This window comes from Amphibalanus amphitrite, unplaced genomic scaffold (assembly GCF_019059575.1).
Source record: "Amphibalanus amphitrite isolate SeventyFive unplaced genomic scaffold, NRLGWU_Aamphi_draft 000378F_arrow, whole genome shotgun sequence".
NCBI classification, from domain to species: domain Eukaryota; kingdom Metazoa; phylum Arthropoda; class Thecostraca; order Balanomorpha; family Balanidae; genus Amphibalanus; species Amphibalanus amphitrite.
In genome coordinates this window covers 335717-346282 of record NW_024881872.1, presented here as the reverse complement: position 1 = coordinate 346282, position 10566 = coordinate 335717, and the positions used below count along the sequence as shown (strand labels likewise).

The 10566-nt window shown below is 47.8% G+C and overlaps 1 protein-coding gene across 1 annotated transcript; it reads right to left on the bottom strand.

Moving 5' to 3' along the window:
* Positions 1-660: 660 nt before the first annotated feature.
* LOC122389987 lies at positions 661-2746 on the bottom strand. Its single transcript, XM_043382546.1, has 4 exons — positions 2195-2746; positions 1578-1686; positions 1135-1251; positions 661-931 (listed from the first exon to the last, which is right to left on the bottom strand). The coding sequence occupies exons 1-4, from the start codon at positions 2275-2277 to the stop codon at positions 761-763; spliced, it is 480 nt and encodes a 159-aa protein (XP_043238481.1). The 5' UTR covers positions 2278-2746; the 3' UTR covers positions 661-760.
* Between the last annotated feature and the right edge of the window lie 7820 nt (positions 2747-10566).

Below are 10566 nucleotides of genomic sequence, written 5' to 3'. Positions count from 1 at the left end.
ATATGCGACATGACCTCTTTCGACCAACTGCGTGACCTGGGGGTGCTGACCTGACCTTGACCTGAGGTCAACACCCCAAGTTGACCTGACCCGGACAAAAAGTATATCATTCGACGCGCCTGAGCGAGGCGAACACGATGCTGCCAAAATCGCGGCTCTGCGGCCATTTTTTGCGAAGTTATTCACCAAAAACTGAACCGTACCCTGGGGCACTTGACCTGACCTCAGAGGTCACCGGTTGACCTAGGACCTTAAAATCGGGTACCAATCTCTGCGTCTCGTAACGGCGCACACGCTCGTTTTTTCCGCGACGCGCTAGCTCCACCAGGGGCGAAATGGCGAGGGGGGGTCGTACCCGCCCCCCCTCGGCCGGCGCGTATGTAGAAAACCAATAGGTCCGGCGAGGGTTAACTCGAAATCGTTTCCATTAAATGTAGGCGGAAACGCTGTGCTCAGATTTTCAAGAAGTAGACAAGGCAGGCGAATGCCTTTCAAATCTACATATGTGCCCTTCCCTTATGATGACGCTTAAGCGTCACGCATAATGCGCGCTTAGCCATACAGAAAGCCCACTTTCTTTCTAGAAGCAAATAACGATTGTCGTTCGTCGTGGAGCAAATAACCAAGTAGTCATAAGTAACCATGGAAAATCAACGCCACTTCTAGTAAATTGTCATTTATTAAAACAACAAAACAACAACGATCACTGAGTACCACAAACAAAGCCGAAATCACACAGTGACATTGTACTTTGGCCGCCCTAGTAGACGTCGCAGTTGGCGGACGAGTACTGGGTGCAGATGTCGTCGCTGGTCACCTCGCTGAAGGACTCGGACTGGTCCAGACCCGAGCCGGTGATGAGGTTCTTCATGTTGCAGTAGTTGGTGCTCGAGTCCAGGTAGGCGTAGGAGGTCTCCGAGGTCGAGAAACCCTAGAGCAAGAACGGAAACGTGCCTCAGATTTTGTAAACGGTCGGAAAACATCGCTCTATCATTGTTCATGTGTTTTATCCTATGTGCGGCTGTACAGTAAGCGATCTCCCGCGGTAAACATTCGAGTCAGGTGCACCATGACGTCATTCCACAGCGTCCCTCAGGTGTGTAAAATGACGTCATTCCCTGCAGTTGAACTCACGTGCATGGCGCAGGTGCCGTCGCCTCCGTCGGTGAAGGTGAACTCGAGGTCGTCCACGTAGCCGACAGTAGGGGTCGTGTGGGTGCCCGTCACAACGTTACCGTCGGTCGACAGCACCTGTAATAATGGCGATTTAGTTTAAGTTTTTCATTATCCTGCCCTGGTCATAGATCAGACAGGCCGGCTCAGCTCCACTGTTGTTTCACCGCAAGAGGGCAGCACCTTCAGAAACATTGTTTTACAGAAAAGACACTTCCCCCGTCCCAAATATCCGACATTTTCGTCGGCCCCATGAATCTATATAGGCTCTTGTGGATATAATTTCCCGTTCATTTCCTCTCATTCAGCTATTTCGCTCAACTCTCACTATTATCACACCTCATACAGGCACTTTTCTCCATCTACCTCACCTCATACAAACACTTTTCTCCCTATCATCTCACCTCATACAGGCACTTTTCTCCGCCGTCGGCACAGCCCTCGGGGCCGGTCCAGGCGTTCATCTGGTCAATGATGGCCTGCTTCGCCTCCTCGCAGGTCACGCCGAACGTCCTGGGGGCGAGGTGAGGGTCAGCATTGTCATTATAATGTCTAAATTGTATGTCAAGCATCACAAATGTGTGTTGTAGACAAATTAAAATGCCTCCACGTCGCTATACTATCATGTTTTCCGTGCTAGCTGCATACTTTGGACGAAATAGCTTTCTTATATTTGCGGTTAACGCCGTTTTTAAAGTATTATGGTTCTATTGCCTTGCAGTACCTGAATCCGCAAAGAAAATTAAAACTTAAAGTAGGGCATGCGAATGCCTTGAGAGAGATAGAAAAACACCCAACGTCGTAAGTCGTGTCATGGTTTGGATGGAAATCGTGAATCATTTTGTGGCAATGACATCAGCCAGATGAAACATTGCAAGGTAAATGTCTGGCTTCTTACAACCTTTTAATGTTTTCCATTAGCAACTAAGTTGATTAAGTAGTGTTCAATACCAGGAGTGTGAAGCTTTAGGCCCTTTGAGGATTTGAAATTCATTTTTTCCTATGCACAACACGGACTCACCAGTCGGCCTTGCAGGAGGCGTGCGGAGGGTACTGGACAGCCGAGGCCGCAGCCACCATCGAGAACAGAACAGCGAACTGCATCGTGAGCGAACTGGGGAGCTTCCGGTGCGAGCGAGCACGAAACTGACGAGTGTGGGCCGAACTACGCACCCCGCAGTGTTTTAATTGAAGTAATCTGCACCAGGCTGGCCATGTTCCCACAATTTCCTACGAGATAGGACCGTGCCATTTTTGTCAACTCACGACGGATAGAGAATTTGAAATTGTGACTTTACTGCATTGGATGTTATGTAAAAAGTGCCTCGAATGATTCGAGGCACTTCGAATCGTTTATCTAAACGATAGTTTCGAACAAGCAACTTATTCATGGGTTTCGAAAAATATTAATCTAACTTACTATTCAAACAGAATCCGTCTGTGAGTTTGTGTGTCCGCACATCGTGTAGTGGGTTCAATTGACCTCGCCCACAGGGCAGACGGTATGTCGTAGGAAGTTGAAATTTGCACACCTCCTAGGTGACAGAGCGGGTCAACGCCTTTTCTAGGTTCCGACTCGCTGGGGTACACGGTTCGCGCGTGGGGCGCGCCGGAAGAACGCCAATGAAATTTTGATCGGTTCGTAGATCTTCATTGAGAGCCGGGGTCGACAAACTTTGTGGACTAAATGCATGCCGATCGTTGGCGGGTGCCTCGCATTGGCGGATCGGCAAGTTATTAATTTGAATGAAAAGTGGCGAAAAAATGTGTTGATTTTCGTTCGATGGAAACAGTTTGTGATACGAGTATACAAATGCACCGAGTTTGCCGCAATGCGTCACTTTGATGACAAGGCGCCATTATTGCCGCAACTCGCGCAGTTTTGTCAAATATGGTCCGATGTGGGTGCAATTTGGTGCATAGATGCATGCTCAATCACCGGATGAAAATGCGCCGCGTTTGTCGCAATGCGCCACGGTTGTAACAAAGCACCATTTCCGACAAATACGATTAGGGGTTATGTAATAGCAAGAATTGGAGCAGGGCTAGAAGCACTTTTAAAGTCTGATTGGACTTATTGTAGTCCAATTATTCCGTCACCTGACATGACCCAGTCATAGGTAGTGGTAGTTATACGGGTATTGTATTGTATTGTATTTACGATCATGGGCGATCCACACATGGCGTGGCGATTACTGCCCAGTAATCGCCACGCAAAGATGGGTAGTGGTAGAAGGTAGGGGTAGGGGTACGGGGACCCGCAGTTGCTTCTGTACACGAACCCCAACTCTAGCCGTCTATCCTGTCCAGTAACAACCGATAGCATTGATATCGACTGCCGGTCCCTGTGCAAGAACAGCTGAGGTTTTCTGTGCGTGCCCTCTGACAGCTTATCGTTGTTCCCTGTGAGGGTGCTGGGACAATTTACTCAGGGTCGCTGTACAGTAGCAACTGCTGGTCCCCGTACGTGTAGTGGTAGTGGTAGTGGTAGTGGTAGGCGTAGTGGTAGTGGTAGGCGTAGTGGTAGTGGTAGGCGTAGTGGTAGTGGTAGGCGTAGTGGTAGTGGTAGGGGTAGGGGTAGTAGTAGGGGTAGGGGTAGTAGAGGGGTAGGGGTAGGGGTAGTAGTAGGGGTAGTAGTAGGGGTAGTGGTAGGGGTAGGAGTATGGGTAATAGTATTGGTAGGGGTAGGGGTAGTGGTAGTGGTAGATGTAGTGGTAGGGGTAGGGGTAGGGGTAGTAGTAGGGGTAGTGGTAGGAGTAGTGGTAGGGGTAGTGGTAGAGGTAGGGGTAGTGGTAGGGGTAGGGGTAGTGGTGGAGGCAAAAGTAGACCAGTGGCCCGGGCTGATCCCATCGGACGAGAGGTGACCTATGTGAACTGGCCTGACCCAAAGTGACCGGGACTGACCCCTTTGGCCCGTCTTGACCCCGTATCAGCCAAATTTCATCCAACAAAGGCCTCAGAACAGTTCTTTTTTAAATTCTCTTCACAATTCCGTTCATATCTATGCTTCTAGCCAACACATCGATTTGTAACGCACACCATTCGAAAGCAAATTGGCTGGTGCCGCAATTTTTTCCTACCACGCAGCAAAGCAAGTGGCGCAGCCGCTTGTCTAACTTACTATTCAAACAGAATCCGTCTGTCTGTGAGTCTGTGTGTCCGCACATCGTGTAGTGGGTTCAATTTGTTACGGCTGCAGGGCAGACGGTACGACGTAGGGGGCTGAAATTTGCACACCTTATAGGTGACAGAACGGGTCAGCGCCTTTTCTAGGTTCCGACTCGCTGGGGTACACGGTTCGCGCGTGGGGCGCGCTGGAAGAACGCCAATGAAATTTTGATCGGCTCTTATATCTTCATTGAGAGCCGGGGTCGACAAACTTTGTGGACTAAATGCATGCCGATCGGCGGCGGGTGCCTCGCATTGGCGGATGGGCAAGTTTTAATTTGAATAAAAAGTGGCGAGAGAATGTGTTGATTTTCTTTCAATGGGAGCAGTTTGTGATACAAGTATAAAAACGCACCGCGTTTGCCGCAATGCGTCACATTGGTCACAAGGCGCCATTTTTGCCGCAAATCGCACAGTTTTGTCAAATATGGCCCGATAAGGGTACAATTTGGTACCAGGATGCATGCTCAACCAACAGGTACAGATGCGCCACATTTGCCGCAATGCGCCACATTTGCCACAAAGCGCCATTTCCGACAAAATCGAGTAAGGGTAATAGAATGGCACGAATAGGGGCATGGCTGAGAACACTTTAGGTCTGATATTTTAGTACTGATTGGATCAAATTATTCTGTGACCTGACATGACCCAGCGGTGTTGGTAGGGGTAGGGTAGTGGTAGGGGTAGTGGTAGGGGTAGTGGTAGGGGTAGTGTAGTGGTAGGGGTAGGGGTAGTGGTAGGAGTAGTAGTAAGGGTAGGGGTAGTGGTAGGAGTAGTAGTAGGGGTAGGGGTAGTGGTAGGGGTAGTGGTAGGGGTAGTAGTAGGGGTAGTAGTAGGGGTAGTGGTAGGGGTATTGGTAGGGGTAGTGGTAGGGGTAGTGGTAGGGGTAGTGGTAGGGGTAGTGGTAGGGGTAGGAGTATGGGTAGTAGTAGTGGTAGGGGTAGGGGTAGATGTAGTGGTAGGGGTAGGGGTAGTGGTAGGGGTAGTGGTAGGGGTAGTGATAGGGGTAGGGGTAGTGGTGGAGGCAAAAGCAGAACAGTGGCCCGGGCTGATCCCAGCGGACGAGAGGTGACCTATGTGACCTGGCCTGACCCAAAGTGACCGGGGCTGACCCCTTTGACCCGTCTTGACCCCGTATCACCCAAATTTCATCGAACAACGCCCTCAGAAAAGCTCTTTTTAAATTCTCTTCACATTTCCGTCCATATCTATGCTTCTAGACGACACATCGACATGAATCAAACACCATTCGAAAGCAAATTGGCTGGTGCTGCAATTTTGTCCTACCACGCAGCAAAGCAAGTGGCGCAGCCGCTTGTCTATATTACTATTTGAGGAGGGTGCGTCTGTCCGTTACCGAGGTCCCAACTTGGTGGTGCTTTGCGTGGACTACAGGCCAGACCGTTGCACCTAGCCCGGTGAAATTTGCACAACTTATAGATCAAGGATGCGCGACGTGCCTTTGAGGGGTCTCAGCTCGATCGGATTGATAGGGAGCGCGTGGCGCGTGCTCAAAAAGTGCAAATTCGCGTCATAGACTTTACATGTATAAATCGGCGTGCGAAATCGGGCGAAAACGGCTAATTTTGGCCGACACAGGTCCAGTTCCCGTGCAATATCTTGGTGACCAGGGGTCCGACCGGCACGGAGAAAACAGCATCGTGTACAGAATTGAACGGGCTATTGAATGGTGTGCAATGCAGAGGATAGCACGCGCCACGTGCACCGGAGAGGGCACTTTTATTTGAAAAATTGCAGTTTTTGACGGATTTTGGAATTAATTTTATTTTTAGGTGACCGTTAAATGGAGCGAGTTGAATCAACGCCTATTTGCAAGAGAAAGGTACCGCCTCTCATATAAAAATTGTGAAAAGCTGATTGATCCAAATCAAGGTGGTGCAAATCACAGGAGAAAATGGTGTTTGTCAATTTTGTGCCACTTTATTAATCACACGGGGTTTGCTGCATAACCTGATACCTTTGGCAATTGAATATGGTACCATTGGATAGAGCATTCAATTCTGTCCAATATTCACTCTTCATTTTTGCATGATTAGCAACAGTATCCTTAAAAATGTAAATGTTCCAAACCATTACATTGTCATTTTTAGCGAAATTCATCGATGGCGATGACTTCACGCCAGTTTTCGAATCATTCTAAAGTAGAACGCATGATAATACGACACGGGCACCTCGATGCGATGTATCTTTTTGTTTTCTTACAAAATGCTTGGCCGTCAAAAAGCAATCGAACGAAATGGATATCTACCAACCAAATCGACACAGACCAACCCAATACCCACGGGTCAAAAAATCCCCCCTTCGCGTTGCGGAGCACGCGGGTAACCCTAGTATTGTTACTATCTCATGGATTCCGCTCGGCGGTGAAGTAAACGACACGACAAATGAGTTACATAGAGGCCTGCAGGAGTATCGTCATGTCCGGGACGCCGTCCTGCTGCGGCCTCCAGGGTCCCAGCAAGAGCCTTCACTGGGCCTAAGTGGCCATTCATCACTAGATTAGTGGACCCGAATGTGGTTCTAACGCCCGTAATGGCTGCCAAAGCGTTGGCTGGAGATGAAGGGTGAAAAACCAATGACCGTGACAAGTAGGTAAAAAGGCGACAGACGAAAATAACGAGCGAAGACGTCAGAGAGTAAGAGTCAACGTCTACGTCACAAGACCGATCAAGACGTCACAAGACAAGAGGGATAGGATAGTCATGTTCGTGTCAAGCTAAATTTGCAATAAATGGGCGTGCCAGCATGCAAAACTTGTTGAGCGGCAGACAAAAATGTACCATAGAAGATGCAATATGTTTTGTGGACATTTGTTGAAGAATTTCAGCCTTAGCAGTTGGAGCTAATATAAAGTTGATTCAACTTTTCTCTTTATTTTTGAGTCATCTGAGAAATCTACATCAAATAACCATCATTTTGATTTCCGTTAATCGCGTTGCATGCTGCATACAAATCAAAATCGAATGACAATAGCTAAAAGTTATTGGCTTATCTCGACTGGGTTTATGTCTATCTTTGGGCACGATCCATGTTCAGATCACATAGTCGAGTCGCTGTGAATACAGCTGGACGGTTGCGACACGCCGCACAGTATGCATGTCGCTGGGATTCTTGGGAGATTATGGGCGTATATCTCGTCAAACGGCCATCGTCGCGGATTAGGTTGTCAAGCCTTCAGACGACCGTGCCGAGACGCGGTTCCAGACACCATTGGTGGGGCAAGTTTCAACTGTGGGAGGGCTCAGGTTTTCATTTTATAGGCAGCATAAGCGTTGTTTGCTTGACATTCGTTGTACCAGGGAAGGGAGACCTAGATTGCAGGATAAATTTGCGGCTTTCAGGTCTTCGGTCACCGTTTAAAAGCTGCTGGATAGGTATCTGATATCGGATATCGATTATCGGATATCATATTGGAATGGATAACCAATAGTTTCCGCAAAGACAGCAGGATTTCAGTTCATCTTAACACCTGTAGTCCGCAGAACGTATGAATAAAGTGACCTAAGGATGACCTTTGCCTCGACTTCAGTGTTGAAACAATTTATCTATGTAGTCTTCATGGTCGTCGCGCCCTTTCCGCTGACTGAGTCGGACACAATAGGGATACCGGAAAGTGTTGTGGTATAAACCGCACCTTTGCAGTGCGGCAAGAGAGCGTGCTTCAGGTGCCCTCTGGTGCGATATTCCCGTGGATATCATTACGAGTCTTACCAAGGATCCGTGTTTTGTCTTGGAAATGTTGACTGCATGCCATTCAGCGAAATGCCAACTAGCTTCTCTCTCCTAGAGTCTTTCCATCTACCTTCGATTGTTACGGAGCGAGCGAAGCGAGCGTAGTCTTTCCTTAGATTAACGGAAATTTCTGAGTATGAGCGGCCGGCCGGCCGGCCGGCCGGCCGGCCGGCCGTGGTCACGCTTTTGCGACGCTTATATCTCAGCAACCACTTGACCGATTTACACGCGGTAATTTTTGTAGGGTAGCTTCATTCCTTCTACCAAGTACTGGACTATTCCCGATGCATGTGGGTGACCCCTTATGCACGTGCCACGTGCAAAACGAAGAGGTGTCACTTTTGTAATTGTTGCAATATCTCGGTAACTACTTGGCCGATTGCGCTGAAAGTTGCCATGTAGGTAGGCACCCACTAGGCAATGCATATCCATGTGCCACAGTTGGGGTGCTGCTGCACGTGCGCACGTGCAGGGGTCGATTCCAGATCTCGAGAACGGCTGGACCGATGGCGCTCAAATTTGGCACATGGTTAGGGACCGGTTAGTAGGGTGCCGTGCAAAAGTCAGTTGGGACCCATTTTGCACGTGCGCACGTGCAGGGTGCCGCTTCCAGATCTCGAGAACGGCTGGGCCGATTGTGCTCAAATTTGGCACATCGCTAGAGACCAGTTAGTAGGGTGCCGTGCACAAGTCAGCTGGAGGTACCCCTTCGAAATTTCGCACGTGCAAGGCTCACCCTCTCGCTCGCTCCGTTAGTCGCCCCAAAAGGCGTTATACTGGTTTCTATGCGGTTTAGCAGAAATGAGCATATCCTCAAAGCAGCGTGAGAACTTCCAGAGATAAGTCTACTATTGGGTCAGATAAAAGTAACCACGACGAATTGTGAGAGTCATCTGTGCGTGGCGGTTTTAACGGAATGCCACCTTGTGTTTTTCCATTCCTCAAATATGAGTGAGTAAGGTACCTACTAATGCTTTGTTGCTTAGTCATAAAATGGCTTTGCGAGCATTATGCACAATGCACATTGATGCATTTTATTTTCCGGAACATTTACTTGCAATTATAGGAACAACGTTGCTTTAAAGGGACTATCCCACCTTTAACATGGGGTTTGAGTTGAGATAGCCAAGTTTGCGGCGAGGTTCAGAAACCACTATCTATCTAGGTTGCAACCCCCGCGGCATCTTGGTGTTGAAGAAATTCGTTCCCTTCATTTGAAAATGGGCCTTGTACAAGGCTCTGTCTTCAACATGGAGCGACCGTTAGTGTGACGTCACCTCGTTTAGTCATTCTGATTTAAATGGGTTTGTTCGTTGAAAAATCGCTTAAAACTTGATCTGAACTTTGTTGTGGTGCCTACAGAGTAAAAAGAATCAGCTTTATGACAGTAATGTGGCCTGGGGAAGGAGGTAATTTTGGGCTGTGACGTCACATATTTGAAAGTTTGTGTTTGGAATATGGGAAGCCTAAGATGTTTAATGAAAAATAAATGCCAGAACCGTGTTCCTGGTCATCCAATCTATAAAGTCGGGCACAATTTAACTGGTTTTACCAACATTTTAGAAGGTGGGATAGTCCCTTTAAGTACGTGAGCATATGAGCGTTTTAATGCAAGTTTTCGAATCATAGTGCATCTTATGAAAAAATATCGCCATTCTAGCTAACTGAAATTATGGAACTTGTGATCCGTTTAATTTTCATCTGCATGATGCATGTATCTATCAACTTTTTCAGTAAGCTGACTGTCATTCCGATCATGTAATAACTGTCACACAAAAGGCCACATTCCGAGAGACTCTGAGCAGGGAGGCCATCGTTTACCTGTTCCGAGGACATAGTTATTATGGCAGAGTGGTCGCTGGAACCGACCTTGGACGAGGCAGCATGTCAGCAATGCATCCCAACTGTGCCAGAATGTAGCGATTCTCTACGAAGAATTATTAGCTTTGAGGACGTCAAACAAATGACTGATATGCGACTGGTTGTTGTTGATGATTGCACTTCAAGTAAATGACAAATTAAAAATTCTTCAAATAAAATGCCATATCTGCAGCGAGTAAATATTTCCAGCGTAACCGGGTAGCAAAAGCAAGCGTCCATGATAAGCGAATACAAAAAAGCAAATGACAAAAAAAAAATGACGAGCTCAAAAGTAAAAAGAAACGAATTACGAGAACCAGCTTTGACACTAGCCTGAATCTTTTATAGCAACATAACTTGACGACTTCTTGCGTAACATTCAAATATACACATCTGTACATTTCCGTTGCTGCAACCGAAGCGCTGAAGCTAGAAATAAGTCGTTTTGCTCTTACGTAGCCCAGATGCTTTCTGAGGGATCTTCTGCACATAAAGCACCATCATATCTACCTGAACGGCGTGAGATCACCGTCAGCTTTAGATGGTGAGATTGGACATTGAGCAGCTCTGCCAACTCTGCAGCATTAGCGGCTTCTGAGAAAAGTGGCCAGT

Bases quoted from the DNA above. Each gene is read 5' to 3' on its own strand.
- LOC122389987 (XM_043382546.1), bottom strand. From the start codon at position 2,277: ATGCAGTTCGCTGTTCTGTTCTCGATGGTGGCTGCGGCCTCGGCTGTC. The intron at 1,252-1,577 runs GTGAGATGATAG...CCATTATTACAG, and splicing joins GAGAAAAGTGCCTGTATGAG to GTGCTGTCGACCGACGGTAA. The intron at 932-1,134 runs GTGAGTTCAACT...TTCTTGCTCTAG, and splicing joins ACGGCACCTGCGCCATGCAC to GGTTTCTCGACCTCGGAGAC.